The sequence below is a fragment of the Somniosus microcephalus genome, unplaced genomic scaffold, assembly GCF_052327205.1.
Source record: "Somniosus microcephalus isolate GS21.2 unplaced genomic scaffold, FLI_Smic_1.0 unresolved_chr1, whole genome shotgun sequence".
NCBI lineage: Eukaryota > Metazoa > Chordata > Chondrichthyes > Squaliformes > Somniosidae > Somniosus > Somniosus microcephalus.
The window spans coordinates 12,029,134-12,045,249 of NW_028225179.1; the positions used below are offsets into that span (position 1 = coordinate 12,029,134).

General features: G+C 48.4%; 1 protein-coding gene across 1 annotated transcript in view; it reads left to right on the top strand.

The window, feature by feature from the left end:
- The window catches only part of LOC147093445 (uncharacterized), a 91,668-nt gene that overhangs the window by 18,928 nt on the left and 56,624 nt on the right, over positions 1-16,116 (top strand). Inside the window, exon 4 of the mRNA XM_085974335.1 lies at positions 5,395-5,562. Coding sequence (XP_085830461.1) covers positions 5,395-5,562 — 168 coding nt within the window. The remainder of the gene's footprint in view (positions 1-5,394; positions 5,563-16,116) is intronic.

The following is a 16,116-nucleotide window of genomic DNA, read 5'->3' on the forward strand; positions in this document are numbered from 1 at the left end:
GAGCGGGTGTGATGGTGATCAACATGTGATAATTCCAACACACATCCCTCTGTCTTATTATAGCCGCACTCATCCTTACGGCCTTCTCCTACCGGATGTGGGCATATCGTAAGCGTGCCTTTCCCGTGGCATCCGTTTAGGGAGACTCCTCTCATAGTACCATTCTTCCTGATGGCATAGGTATCAATTGGATAGTGTTGGAGGTATGTCTCACCCCTCACTATGCCTCTGTTTGTTACCTGGTACTGTGGGTATGGAGTCGTGTCTAGTCCCACCACTGGTATCAGGAGTACCATGCCTATCATTGCTGTCACTTCTGCTTTACATTTTTGTATCACTGGATATACTCTGGTTATCCCTTTGAGGGTACAAGCACTCCGAGGGCCTGGATTATGGCTCAGGCCATAGAGCTGTGTGCTGTTAATCCAGTCTGGTACCTCACCTCGCTGTATCTGTGCCAGATTGTGTTTTAACTGTCCGGTGATCCATTGGCCATAGGCATGACACAAGCCTCTCCCTACCCCATCTTTTGCCTGTTCCTCATCTCTATGGTTTAGTTTGTTGATAATGCTAGCATGGTCCTCTATAACCTTGATTCCCTCGAGTAATTTCCTTATCGTATGTCCTCCCAACTCTGATCCTTGTCGAACCAAACCAGTTTCCTTCTCTAAAATCTGTTGTATTACCCTTTGTAGTCGTTCCACATGGCTCTGGACTCCTTGTATATCTAGGGCATTAATGAATGATGTCCCCGTGTTTATTCCCATGAGTATATCGGTTCCTAAGCTCCTCTTAATCCTTTGGTGGAATGCAGCATGCCCCCTAAAACTAGTGGCCCCTGTCGGATCATCATCAGCTTGGTTAATGACATTCTTCATCATATATGCTTACAATTCTCTAGTTTTAGTAAACCTTTCACAATATCCTGGCCATTGTAACATGGTTAAGTTCATTAGTACCGGTACAATTTTGTGTCTCCCGTTACCATACAATTGTTCTCCCTCGGTAAATAATACTAGTCCATTCATGGGTCCAGGTTTCATATCTGGACATTGTAGCATCCTCGGTTCGCTTGTCTCTTCTTTCTGTGTATTGGGAGCCGTGGATGAGACTCCGAATGTGATTGTTCCATTAAAACATGGTGCTTCTTCATCATGTACTTGTCGTGTAATGTGGGATGCCCCTTTGCTTATTTCGTGTCCCAGCAGTAATCCCACCTTCATGGTGAAGTTTCCCTGTAAATTAAGCAGAAGCCCGGTCGTCACCAGAGGTTAGTTTATCTCCGGTGTTTATTCCATTGTTCCTGTGGGATTTAAGATCAGATGGGTTATTGCTTTATTGTTTTAATTGGGTCCAATGTTTCCATCTACCCTTTCCCCTCATATCTATACATGCGCATGATGCGCTATTAATTACTCAAAAGACTGAGGTTAAGCAAGTAACTAACAGGCTTTTATTAACAAGAGAATGAAGGTGTGCCTCGAGTGGTCGACCAGTCCAGAATACAGAGGGACTGTGGAGCAGTCACCTTTATACCTGGACTCATGGGAGGAGTCAGCCGAGGCATGTACAGACATGTACACAGTGGAATACAAACACCCACACAGGCAGGTATAACAGTGGTTTACCACATTCACCCCTTGTTTAAAAATGAGTCCGGCGGGGTGAAGTGTATTAAAAGTTTGTGTATTGGAGTCTCTCCGGAGATTGACGTGGCAACGGCAGGGGTAGTGAAGCTTCCGGCATCGAGTCCCGCGTAGGCTGGGGCACTGGTGTGTAGTCCTCGTGGGTGTCGAGCGGGTCGCGGGGCCCAGGCATGCCATCTGCTGGGGTTGGGTATTGGATCGTGGGGGGGTGGTGGTAGTGGGTTACTGGGGCCCCCGACGGTGCGAGGTCTTGTATGGAGACTGTGTCCTCCCGCCCGTCCGGGTACGCAATGTAAGCATACTGGGGGTTGGCGTGGAGGAGGTCGACCCTCTCGACCAGGGGGTCCATTTTATGGGTCCTCACGTGTCTTCTCAGTAGGACCGGCCCTGGTGATGTCAGCCATGGCGGTAGCGATGTCCCCGATGTGGACTTCCTTGGGAAGACAAACATTTTCTCGTGAGGGGTGGCGTTAGTGGGTTACTGGGGCCCCCGAGGGTGCGAGGTCGCGTATGGAGACTGTGTCATGGTTCTGCAAGTCATGGCCGCAGATGGTCACATTGTCCAGATATGGGAAAGTGGCCTGCAACGCATTTTGATCGACCATCCGGTCCATCTCCCTTTGAAAGATGGAGACCCCGTTGGTGACGCCAAAGGGAACCCTAAGGAAGCGATAGAGGTGGCCGTTTGCTTCAAAGGCAGTATACTGGCGGTCCTCAGGGCGGATAGGGAGCTGGTGGTACGCTGATTTCAGGTCGACGGTCGAGAAGACGCGGTACTGCGTGATCTGGTTGACCATATCAGCTATGCGGGGGAGTGGGTAAGCGTCCAGCAGAGTGTAGCGATTTATTGTCTGGCTGTAGTCGATGACCAGGTGCTGCTTCTCACCGGTCTTAACGACCACAACCTGGGCTCGCCAGGGGCTGGTGCTGCCCTCAATAATCCCTTCCTTCAGGAGCCGCTCCACTTCGGTTTTAATGAAAACCCTGTCCCCGGCACTGTATCGCCTGCTCTTTGTGGCGATGGGCTTACAGTCGGGGGTGAGGTTAGCAAACAGTGGGGGGGGGGTGACTGAGTGTGGAGAGGTTGCACCTGGTGCACGGCGGGCAATTTGGAAGCTGCTGGCTGCGGACTGTGAGTGGGGGGCGGGGTCCACCGTACGCCATCGTAACACTTTTAAGGTGGCACTGAAAATCTAACCCCAGTAGAACGGCAGCGCAGAGGTCGGGCAGGACCAGAAGTTTAAAATTTTCGTACACAGTCCCGTCTACTACGAGTGTCACCACGCAGTAGCCGCCAATGTCCGCCGACTGGGACTCGGAGGCCATAGAAATCCGCTGGTGCGCAGGCAGAACTGGGAGAGAGCAACGCCGCACCGTGTCGGGGTGGATGAAGCTCTCTGTGCTCCCAGAGTCAAAAAGGCAGATTGTTTCGTGACCATTTACCTTAATGTCCATTGTGGAACTGGCCAGCTGGTGCGGTCTCGCTTGGTCCAGTGTAACGGAGGCCAGCGTAGGGGTCGGTGTGTCGCTGCGGGTATCAGATGAGGCGGTGTTGGGGGCCTGCTGCGTCCCGGCTGTCGTCCAAGATGGCGGCGTCCATGATCCCCATGTGGCTGGAGGGGTCCAAAATGGCTGCTGTTCCGGTGGTTCGCACATGGCTGGGGAGGCCCAAGATGGTGGCCCGCACGGCCCACACGCGGCGCTGCTGGGGTTCGGAGTGGCTTTGGCCCTGCAGACACTGGCGTAGTGTCCCTTCTTCCCGCAGCCTGAGCAGATCGCATTTTTCGCCAGGCAGCGCGCTCTGGGGTGTTTGGCCTGGCCACAGAAGTAGCATTTCTGGCCTTGGGACACTGCTGCGGTAGTTGGGCCGTGGCTGGGGTGGCACGGCGCTATGAGACGGTCCTACCGTGTCCCAGGCTGTCGTTCCCCGTGGCGTCCACGGTGCAGAGGAGTAGGCGTCCATGCCCCGGTAGGCTGCGTCCAATGATCGTGCGAGTTCAGAGGCCTTGTTGAGGTCGAGGTCACTCTGCTCCAACAGTCGCTGTCGGGTGTAATTGGACCTGTGGCCCGCTACAAAAGCGTCCCGGATAAGTTCCTCTGTGTACACGGCGGCCTTTGCATCCTTACAACGACAGGCCCGGCCAAGCACAGACAGTGCCTGAAGGTATTCCTCGGTCGATTCCCCAGGTTGTTGTTTACGACTCCCCAGGAGGTGCCTGGCGTACACTTCATTCACTGGGTGCATGTACTGGTCCTTGAGCTTGATAGCATCCGCGTACGAGGTCGCGTCTTGGATGACCGAGTACACTCGGTGGTTCACTTTGGAGGTCAGCACATCCAGTTTGTCCTCGTCCGATTTGACCGTTTCAGCGGAGGCGATCAGGAATTTTTCAAAGCACCTCAGCCAGTGAGTAAACTTGGTGGATGCGTCCGCCTCCTGATGGTCTAAGTCTAGGCATGCTGGTGTGAGGATCTTCTCCATTATAAAATCTTGTTAATAAAATTGATGCGCTATCAATAACTCAAAAGACTGAGATTAAGCGAGTAATTAAGAGGCTTTTATTAACAAGAGAATGAAGGTGTGCCTCGAGTGGTTGACCGGTCCAGAATAAAAAGGGGCTGTGGAGCAGTCACCTTTATACCTGGATTCGTGGGAGGAGGCAGCCGAGGCATGTACAGGCATGCACACAGTGGAATACAAACAGTGGTTTACCACAGCCTGCGACTGTGGTTTCGGCAGTTCCGGATGTAAAGGAATTATGTGGACTTAATGGGAGTGGTTAACTCTGTTTCTGTCACCACAGGTGCTGCCTGACCTGCTGAGTATTTCCAGCAGTTTCTGTTTTTATTAAAGAAATGAGGGAGTGTTTGCTGACAGGAAGAATGTTGGGTCGTCCTGCGCATGCGCACCTCCCTGGCGGCTGAGGCGAAACACCAACTCGCCCCCACCTGAGCCGCGCACGCGTACCAGATGTTGTGGCTTCGCATGCGCGCCCGATGTTCCAACCGTGGGGTTTTGTGTGCTGAGCATGCGTGTTGCGGACCGATCGGGACGGGCGATTGTAGAGCAGGAGGGAGAGCGTGGGGCCATGAGCACATGCGCGGGACTCGGAGTCAACAGAGCACTTTCTGCAGAGCCGGGGCCTTGTGGGTATTACAGCCGCCATTACTGCTGATCCTTTCAACCAACCTGTGCAGCAGCTGGGGCCTGAAAATCAGCTTCACTGCCCCTAGGTTCGGAAAGGGGAAAATTAAACAACAGTTTGCCTCTGATCCTTTTCTGATCTCAATTTACAGGGTTATAGAAGTGGAGCAGTTACAGGCGGGAAGCTCAGACCAAACATCACGTCAAGCTCTGACAGAGTCACTCGATTCATCAGGACCTGAATATCATCGGCCTTTGCACATGGAAGGAGAGAGCAGTGATCGCAGCGATGACAAACCGCACACGTGTTCGGTGTGTGGACGCGGATTTGGTCGATCGCCTGACCTGGCGAGACACGTGCACCGTCATACCAGGGAGAAACCGGGTAAAGGTGGGGACAGCGGGAAGGGCTTCAGTTCCCCGTCTGCATTGGAAGTTCAACGGCGCAGTCACACCAGGGACAGTCCGTTCACCTGCTCCGTGTGTGGAAAGGGATTTGTTTGTTCATCCCACCTGCAAACACACCAGCGAGTTCACACTGATGAGAGACCATTTCAATGTCCTGACTGTGGGAAGAGCTTTAAAAGCCCCGGTGAACTAAAGCAACACCAGCGAGTTCACACTGGGGAGAGACCATTTCAATGTTCTGACTGTGGGAAGAGCTTTAAAAGCTCCAGTGACCTGAAGAGACACCAAAACTTACACACTGGGGAGAGACCATTCACATGCTCCGTATGTGGGAAGGGATTTGTTCAGCGCTCCAACCTGCTGGTACATCAGCGAGTTCACACTGATGAGAGACCATTTCAGTGTCCTAACTGTGGGAAGAGCTTTAAAAGCCCCAGGGAACTGAAGGGACACCAGCGAGTTCACACTGATGAGAGACCGTTTCAGTGTCCTAATTGTGAGAACAGCTTTAAAAGCCCCCAGGAACTGAAGGCACACCTGCGAGCTCACACTGATGAGAGACCATTTCAGTGTCCAAACTGTGAGCAGAGCTTTAAAAGCCCCCAGGAACTGAAGGGACACCAGCGAGTTCACACTGATGAGAGACCATTTCAGTGTCCTAACTGTGAGAAGAGCTTTAAAAGCCCCCAGGATCTGAAGGGACACCAGCGAGCTCACACTGATGAGAGACCATTTCAGTGTCCTAACTGTGGGAAGAGCTTTCAAAGCCCCCAGGAACTGAAGGGACACCAGCGAGCTCACACTGATGAGAGACCATTTCAGTGTCCTAATTGTGAGAACAGCTTTAAAAGCCCCCAGGAACTGAAGGCACACCAGCGAGCTCACACTGATGAGAGACCCTTTAAATGTTCTGACTGTGGGAAGAGCTTTAAAAGCTCTAAGATCCTTAAGAGTCACCAGCGTCTTCACACTGATCATCGAATCTAACAGCGCATTTGGCCCATCATGTCTGTGCCGGCTCTTTGAAAGAGCTGTCCAATTTAGTCCCAAACCCCAGCTTTATCCCCAGAACTCTGCAAATTAGTCCTCTTCAAGTACATGTCCAATTACCGTTGGAAAGTTCCTGTGGAACCTGATTCCAGCATCCTTTCAGATGGTGCGTTCCAGTTCTTAACAACCCTCTGTGTGAAAACAATTTTCCTCATTTCCCCTCTAGTTCTTTTAGCAACTATTTTAAATCTGTGACCTTTGGTTACCGACCCGCTTGCCAGAGTGAACAGTTTCTCCCTACTTGCTCGATCAAAACCCCTCTGTTGTGGCGAAATTAAATAATTAAGTCTGCACACTAGTCTGTAAATGGTAAAGAGCCAAGCAGTTTATTTAAAACACAAAACAATTCAACAGTACAATACAAACAGTCCGCAGAGGTAACTAAAGGCTGATCAGGGCGTACAGCTCGAGCTCCTTCAGCTCGTTCCTGGCTGTCTCCTCGATTGACTTCAATTTCTATTATTTAAATACAAAAGCCGTGGATACCTCGTGCACAGCTCATGACATTGTTCTAATTGGCTTAAAGCCCACATGCACAATTCGTTACATTGTTTTAATTGGCTTGAAGCACGCATGCACAATTGCTGATTGTCACATGATCTTTACGACCTTATCTGTTGTTCCCCAAGTGGTTTTACTTCCCTAGTTCGTGGCTGGTGCTTCTGTCTCCGCTGTCATCCTGTGTGCAAGCTGCACTGTTAACCCCTTAAGTCCTGAAGGGCACCTATGTTACCCTTGAGGAAATCTACATGATATAAGGGGTTAATTTCAAGTGCTTGCTGGGTAAAAGTTTTCAGACTTGACATAGGTCAAGAGTCGATGTGTAACTAGAGCTATTGCACGTACCTGGATTACAGCCAAGAACAGATGTCTGCCCACCTAATAAGAATGTAGAAGTGAAACAATGGGTTCCGTTTGAAGTACCCAGTGACCTAATAACTTGTTAGACCTAGTCTCCAGATACATGATTATGATTAAAGAGGACCTCCGGTTACACGATTCATATCCTGTTATATCTTAACCGTTGACTTATGTGTCCAGGATCCTTCTGTCAATATGTCATAAGACCTAATGATTAATCTAAAATGTATCCTGATTGAGGAACAAAGGAATGTCAATTAAACTTGTTTGTTACACTGTATAAATATGGAATGCTTACGCTGTATCATTGGAATAGTAGCCTCACCCCTTGAGTGGAGGTACTGATTCCCCTTGCAAGCGAAATAAAAGGCCTGTCCGTCTGACGAATCCAAGAGTGTATTGAGTCATTACCCAGAGCTAAGAAAAAGGCACTTTGACAATTTGGAGGTTCCACCGAGATGGCTTGCTGCACCAATTGGTGGGTTAACAGACGCCGAGTACGTTGCTCGGTTAGGAAAATCCCATCGGCCGAAGGTGGTTTGCCACATTTTTGGGACTTTCCCTGCCAGAAGCATAGCTGCGCATAGTCTGTTTATTCCATTGGACAGTACTGCCATCGGGTAATTGACTCACAAGGTTCGGAGGTTAAACTGCTGTTGTGACTGTTTCCCTTTCAGAAACGGAACAGAGGATCAGCCATGAGGCGCTGACACCCCGCGAACTGGATCGTGCAGAAAAGGACGGTAGGAAGCGCTGAAATAAAGGTACCAGAGAGAGAAGGTTAAGTCACGAATTTGATTAACTAAGGAGCTAGCGATTTACTGGAAATTGAACTAGCAAGGTTCCAGCTTGCTGAGAGAGAAGGTTAAGTCACGAATTTGATTAACTAAGGAGCTGGCGATTTACTGGAAATTGAACTAGCAAGGTTCCAGCTTGCTGAGAGAGAAGGTTAAGTCACGAATTTGATTAACTAAGGAGCTAGCGATTTACTGGAAATTGAACTAGCAAGGTTCCAGCTTGCTGAGAGAGAAGGTTAAGTCACGAATTTGATTAACTAAGGAGCTGGCGATTTACTGGAAATTGAACTAGCAAGGTTCCAGCTTGAAGTTAGTTGGGACAAATTGAAGGCCCTTTTTGTCAAAGATTTGGCTAAAGGGAGTAGGGTAGAGGGAGAGAGAGTGGGTGAAGTTAGTTGGGACAAATTGAAGGCCCTTTTTGCTAAAGATTTGGCTAAAGGGAGTAGGGTAGAGGGAGAGAGAGTGGGTGATTGTCTGAAACACAGTGTCAATGTTTAATGTTTATGAGAGTGAGTATTTAACTATTTGTTATTATCGATCAACTTCGTCCAGTAAGGCTGCATAGGTTGGGAATTTAGTAACACTTTGGTTGTTGCTTAACAAGAGTATTGTTTATTGTCATATGTATTAATGTTTAATCATGTCTGATCTGTAGAGGCATCCCACGCAGATCATAGAGTGTTACGGAATTGTTGTATGTTTTAACACTAAAATATTTAAGCTGCTACAATGGGTTCTAGTAACAGTAAACTGCCTGAGAAAGGAACGCCAGCAGCCTTTATGTTAAAGAACTGTGGTCAATCATCCATTGATCACCTACCAAATTGGTCCAAATGGACTGTAAATAAGACTAGACCCTTTCCCTCAGATGGTTCATTTAACATAGAAAGAATTACTTGCCTCGAGGAATGTTTAACGGACAAGAGAGAAATAGAGAACAGCCAGATAAAAAGACTGCCTCTATGTTTGTTGAATCAGAATTTAAAAAAATTACCCCGAAGAAACACCTTTCTCCTCTATTATGGTAGGATAACAAGGTAACTATAGAAGGATGAATAGAGGGGAATATAGAGGAAGACGTGGTAGAGTAAGAGGGTATGGACGATCTGGTAATTGTTACAATTGCGGACAACCCGGACATTGGGCAAACCAATGGCCTGCGAAAAATCATCAGAACCAAACCTCCAATAATGGACCTCCGTTTGAGAATAAAGGTCCTAATTTCACTGTCCATAACCCTTTTTCGGACCAGTCAGGAGGTTACCCTACAAACGGACAGGGATTTAGGAGAAATAGAGATCAGAATTACTGACTGACACCAGCAGCCCCAGGCGCCACAGACCACCAAATGCCCGTTTCTTTAAATTCACGCAGCGAACCTGAAGTTAAAATGCAAATAGCTGGGAGACCTATGTCATTTTAGTAGATGCAGGAGCAACCTTTTCGGTGTTAGGGAAAGGATATTCTGAAGGAATGCCTATTAATGGGAAAAAGACCCCGATAGCTGGATTGGCTGGAATACTACAATGCTTGAATCAATCGACTCCCCTCACAGTAAAAGTAGAAGAATTTGAGGAAGAACACTCCTTTCTGTTATCAGGAGATGTCTCTATGAATTTATGTGGAAGAGACTTGCTGTGCAAAATGAATGCGACAATCATTTGCTCCCCATCAGGAGTAACGGTAGAAATCCAAGTAGATAAGTCTTATGCGTACCCAGTAACAGAAATAAAACACCCTGTTCTTTACGCATGGGAAATTGCCGACCCAAGTTTGAGTCCCAAACTTGTCAGTCTGTTAGGAGCGTGGGGATTCGTTACAAGCTCCATAAAACAATACCAGGAATCCCTGAAACTAGGGAAATGGCATTCAAAATTGCACTGCACGGCCTGCTATGACAAAACAGGACAAGATTATCAGCCGTTTTTAAATTTAAAATACCTCCTAATTATTAGACAAATTTTCGTCGGGCCAGAAGGCGTTGCAGCCTTAATTAACCTCTCACAAGCTACGAAGGCACTCTACAAGGTCAATGATGCCGATCCTCACTGCACTCTTGCAGTAGCCAAATTTCACCATTCTAAAGATTTAGGACCTATGGTAAAGCGTATGGGCTCTTTACCCACCCCGAAAACTTGGTGTAGGGGTGGCGCCACACTTACAGAATACGGAGATAAGGGATTTTCCGTTAGATTAAATCAGAAAATAACTTTCAACGGACTCCTGACAAGAGAAGAAAAATTGGAAGCAAGAACGTGGCTATGCCAAGAGGCTGAAACGCTTTTAAAACAATTACCCGATATTTTGTGGGCAAAACACCCAAATGAGGTAGGAAAGATGTACACTGCACAGCCCTATAAAGTTACCATAAATCCAGCGGCACCATTACCACGAAGACAGCAGTACCCATTGTCTGAAAGAGCAGAAAGGGGGATACAGCCAGTAATCGAATCACTTTTAGAACAAGGTATCATTGTTCCTACTAAAAGCCCTTGCAATACCCCGATTCTGCCAGGAGAAAAGGCAGAGTCTCACAAATGGAGCTTTGTGCAAGATTTAAGGGCCATAAATGAAGCAGTCTTCCCTACCTATCCGGTGGTCCCCAATCCAGTCACCATTTTAATCAGCATACCGGCAGACACTACTTTCTACACGGTAATTGATCTATGTTCCGCTTTCTTTTCAATACCAATACATCCAGAGTCACAATTTTTATTTGCATTCACCTATAAAGGCCAGCAGTATACTTGGACTAGACTCCCACAAGGATTTACCGAAAGCCCTACGATTTTCTCTCAATGTTTAAAGAAGGATCTGGACGATGTAACCCTAGCAGCGGGTTCAACACTGATTCAATATGTAGATGATTTGCTATTAGCTTCACCAAACCGAGAAGCCTGTGTGGAAACGTGAATAAAATGGGCAATGAATTGGCTTACAAAAATGGCTTCACACAAGGAAAGTCTAGATTAGATTAAAAAGCAGCCCCAGCTGTGCAAAGTGCAAAAGCTAGCAGAACAGAGAGAATCTGCCTCAGCCTGAGGCCAAGTGTTAACGAAGTGCTAACGACCAGATCAGGGCCACTGAAAGGGCCTAACTGCTGACTAGAGAATGATTGACTAGCCATTGTTCGGTGCCCACAGCAGTGAGACAAGTCAGGACCTGCTTGCCAGACTGAAGACCAGATCATGGTCAAACCGAAAGGGCTTGAGTGATTCCCATTGGAGAACGCTTGTTGCCAGGGAAGTGATGTAGTGACCCTTGTCCCACGGTATAATAGGGGCTTCCCCACCGGTACTCTCTCTTAGCCAGAAGGCATGTGGAACATCAAGAGGGTCAGACATCTCCCGGGGATGTAAATGCTGGCACCACGTGTCTAACCCGGTGTGACCCTCGGGACACGAATGTACTGTCGATATGCTGTATGACCACTCCGAACAGTAATGAATAAAATGATGTTGTTTTAACTCTCCGAACCCTCGAGCCTGGAATTCTTCGTACTACGGAACTCAAGAAGAGGACCAGAAAAACCCGGTTCTTACAACTTGGCGTAGTCGGCAGGATCGCAAGACATCAAGAAAGGGGAAAAAGGTAAGCACTGGAATTTATTGTGCCCTTTTTGCACCCTGTCTCTGCGATCTTTATTGAACGAACCAACCGGGTAGCGTACCCTCTGGCTGGCGGTTAACGGAGCACAGGTCCCATTGCTAGCTAGCATGCAGCAGAGTCCAGGATGACTCTAGTCTATTTTAAACTTATTCGTTAAGTCTATGACCTGTGGCAACATGACGGAACCAAGTAGAAAACCAACGACGGAAAAAGGAGGCAGAGCCCGTCCTGAGACCACGTTAGAAGAAATAGTAATCCAACTCAAGCAGTATATAGAAAGTACATTCGATGTCCCACAACATGAATATAATATTGAACAAAAATTTGGTGCCTCAAAAGGACAATGGTCCCTTGATGATATAAAAAGAGCATGGGGCAAGACCACCCGTATGAAAGGAGGGAAAAGAAAAACGGGCTGGGTATTGGCCACCTTGAAACAGTGTAGGCAGAGAGGGGAAATAACTCGGAAGGCGGCAGAGGCCAAAGAAAAAGAACAAAAAACAGCTCTCCATGAACAGATAACAAAATACAGAACTGAGTTAGAGAAACACCAAAAATGCCTTGAAAAAGCAAACGAAAGAGCAGAAAAGTGGAAGGCAAAAACCAAGAAGGAAAGGGAAATACACAGGGAAAGACCCGGAGTGGTGATGATTACTCCGACGCCCTTGTATCCTACCTATCCTGCAGCGCCCCCTACAGCCCCTCCGGCATATGAACAGCCCACGCTCCAACCCCGATCAAACGAAGCCCATATTGCTAAAATAAATACTCCTCTTACGGACTCATCAGACGAAGAAGATATAACCAAGAAACCACCCCCACGCCTTGCCCCCATCAGGTTACAAAAACATGAAGTAGGCGGCCGAAATCTCCGAATTTATACCTATTACCCGGCCAACCCAAAAGATATAGATCAATGGGCAACTGATATGCTGCACCCAAAGAAAAGCAGAGTAAAAGCCTGGCAGTTCTTGGAACAAAAAAGAACAATCTATAACCTGCACCCATTTGATGGATGCCAGGTTATAGCAGTAGTAGTTAGCGCAAGAGAGTCGGCCGCCCTGACGGCAATAGTAAATATGGCCGTCACCAGACGAGCAAACGCCCTACTTAACGCAGCCAGACAAGCACACCAAGTGGCCTTAGCGGCGCATCAAGCAGCCAACCCACCTCCAGCTGTCGGAGCCCAACCCCCCGCCGTACCACCTCCAGCACCACCAGTCCTAATAGTCCCCCCTGACCTAGCTCTGATAGAATCAGAAGCCGATAGGACAGAAGGGTGGACGGCCATTAGAAATTGGCTACAGGAAAGGGGCCCGACCAATCCAGACTGGTCCAAAATAGCCTCCTGTGTCCAAAAAGAAAAAGAAGACCCCAATGACTTCACCGGTCGTTTCGCCAACCAGTGGCTAGAGTACTCTGGTATGGGACAGAATACCGAAGCAGAAGTGGATGCCTGCACCCATGAACCATTGAAAAACGCCTTTATGAATGGTTTGAGACCTGACCTGGCAAAATTGGTAAAATTAACAATGGCAAACTGGAAAACAAACGCAGTTTCTTTTGCGGACCTGACCCAACAAGCCGTAACCCAGGAAAGAGAACACTGTGCCAAGCTCCGAGTCATGAAACTAAACCCCCCGGAGCGAGTAAACTCTGCACCCCCCTGGGAAAACCCAGCTAAGAAACCAGGCACTTGCCACAAATGTGGGAAAGAGGGACACTGGGCTAGAACATGCCGAGTGGGCAACAGGGGTAGAGGAAGAAGCAATAATGGAGGAAGAGGTGGGGGAGGACAATGGCAAGGACAGGCAGTCCCAGATAATCAATCCGGCACAAATCCGTGGCAGACCCTGGGCGCCGCCGGCCTGGATGACACCCAGGCAATTACCCCCTCCCCACCGACCCTTAGCCCTGGAGAGATGGCGATGGTAGAAATGTACCGGAACTCAAAGTCCACCGGAAGGGAAACCTCCGACAGCATAGCCCGACAGCATTCAAAAAACCAATAGACCCCACCAACGAACCCCCGAAGGTAGAGATACCTTGGCAACTGAGAGCTTTAATCACCCAAGCCAGGGACGGCCTCTATATGACTTTGTTGGTGGGAAAAACAGATAACTCACCCCCACTGGAAGTAGACTGCCTATTGGATACAGGAGCAGAATTGACGGTCTTCCCCACAGAATATGCCCAAGACTGCCCGTTAGATGGAAAAACTAAGAAAGCCTTAGGGGCCAGCGGAGAAGACATCATCTTACATAGAACCCACCAAATGACCTTTGTGTTTCGGCCCCTATGAAACAAGGGAACATATATGGATTGGGCCCATCATCGCCCCCATCATAGGCTTGGACATATTAACAAAGCTAGACTTTAGCCTACACTTCACTGGGAATGGAGACATAGGCTGGACGATCCAAAACAGCCCCCGCAGGATAAGAGCTGTGAAAGAGAATAGTAAGGACGAGTGGGGCCTGAAGGACCATCCTATCTGGGCGTGAGATAAATATGAGTGCAGAACCCTACGAATGGACCCCGTAACGTTCACAGGGAAGCCGCAACCTTCCACAAAACAGTACCCTATAAGCCCCGCTACCATCGCCGGCATTTTGCCTATAATCGAACAATTAGAAAAACGAGGGGTGTTAATTAAGACACACTCTGCCTCCAACAGTCCAGCGTGGCCAGTGGAAAAATCCAATGGACAATGGCGACTGACCATTGATTATCGAAAGGCCAACGAGTGCATAGAACAAAAGACCCAATTGGTGGCGGACCCATCAGTTATCTTTAACTCCTTGGGATCTGAGGAAGAAATATTCTCAGTAATAGATATGGCCAATGGCTTTTGGGCCGTACCCTTAGCCAAAGAGGTGCAGCCGTGGTTCGCCTTTATGGTAAACCAACAACAGTACACCTGGACAAGGATGCCACAGGGCTTCCACAGTAGTCCTACGGTGTACCACCGAGCAATACAGAAGGACCTACGAGCACTGCCCCCTCTGGAATCTATGGTGATCCAATATGTAGATGATATCCTTATAGCCTCAAAAACAAAAGAGCAACACCAAAAAGATCTTCTGATAATCCTAGGGCACCTAGAGCGGGCAGGACACAAGGCAACGTGGGATAAAGCACAGATTAATAGAACCACAGTCACATACCTAGGACAACAAATATCCAAGGGAAATAGGGGACTGACAGAGGATAGAAAAAAGGCAATTCAAATGGCCGCATGCCCACGAACTGTAAAAGCCCTGAGATCATTTCTAGGCCTGTGTAACTTCAGCCGCCTCTGGATAGAATCATACAGCCAAAAAGCGCAGCCTTTGACCAAACTGCGAAAGGACAATCCGGGTTCCAGGGATCAGATCGCATTAAATCCAGAGCAAATGCGGACGTTCAAAGAACTGAAGCGTGCTCTAGCGCACCGGCTCTAGCCATTCCCGATGCGTGGATGCCATTCCGCCTCTATGTACACGAAAAGGACGGCTATATGACAGCAGTACTAACCCAGGCCCACGGAGATAGACACAGGCCCGTAGGATACTATAGTACCCAGTTGGATTTGGTGGCCCAAGGATGGGGTAGCTGTCTGAGAGCTATGCAAGCAACCTGCCTAGCAATAGAAGTTACAGCCCCGGTAGTTTTATCACAAAAGCTGATGGTCCAATGCCCGCACACCGTCCATGCCATGTTAGGAATGAATAAGGTAGCTCAAGTGATCGCCTCTCGATGGACCCGATGGACCACGATTATGGAAACAGATAATTTGACCATTACTAAATCCGGGCCAGGCAATCCAGCAAGCATGATGCCCCTGACAAACCCCGGAGAACTAGAAAGTGATCATGACTGTGTAAACCTGTTAGACGCCATGCAGCAGAGGGCTGAGACACAGGAACTACCCTTACACAATCCCGAAATGGTCCTTTACACGGATGGGTCATCCTTTGTGGAAAAAGGAACCCGATTGGCAGGGTGGGCGGTTACAACAGAATTCGCAGTAGTACGAGCAGGAAGTATGGGACGAGGGGCCTCAGCACAACAGGCAGAACTAGTCGCCCTCACCCAAGCCTGTCTCTATGCTCGAGACAAGACGGCCAATATATATACCGATTCTAGATATGCCTTTGGCATCGCTCATGACTTTGGACAACTATGGAAGCAAAGAGGTTTTCTGACAGCTACAGGTACACCCATAAAAATGGAAGAGAGGTAACAGCATTAATGGATGCCATCCAGTTACCCGAAGAAGTGGCCATACTAAAATATAAGGGCCATAGCAAAGAGGATACCCCTGAAGCTAGGGGCAACGCTAGGGCAGACGAAGCAGCAAAATACGCCGCCCGTACCATTACCCCCCCAACACCTCAGGTGCGATATATCACGACAAACAACGACCAAGGGGACATCCTACTAATGCAAAGAGAGACCCCAAGGGAGGAACAATGGACATGGTTAGAAAATGGGTTGCAACCCAATAAAGATGGCATATGGCAACATCTCAAAACGGGAGCAGTAGGATGCCCAAAGGAACTGATGCCGTTTTTGGCCCAACAAATGCACTCGTGTGGACACATAGCCGCACAGCAAA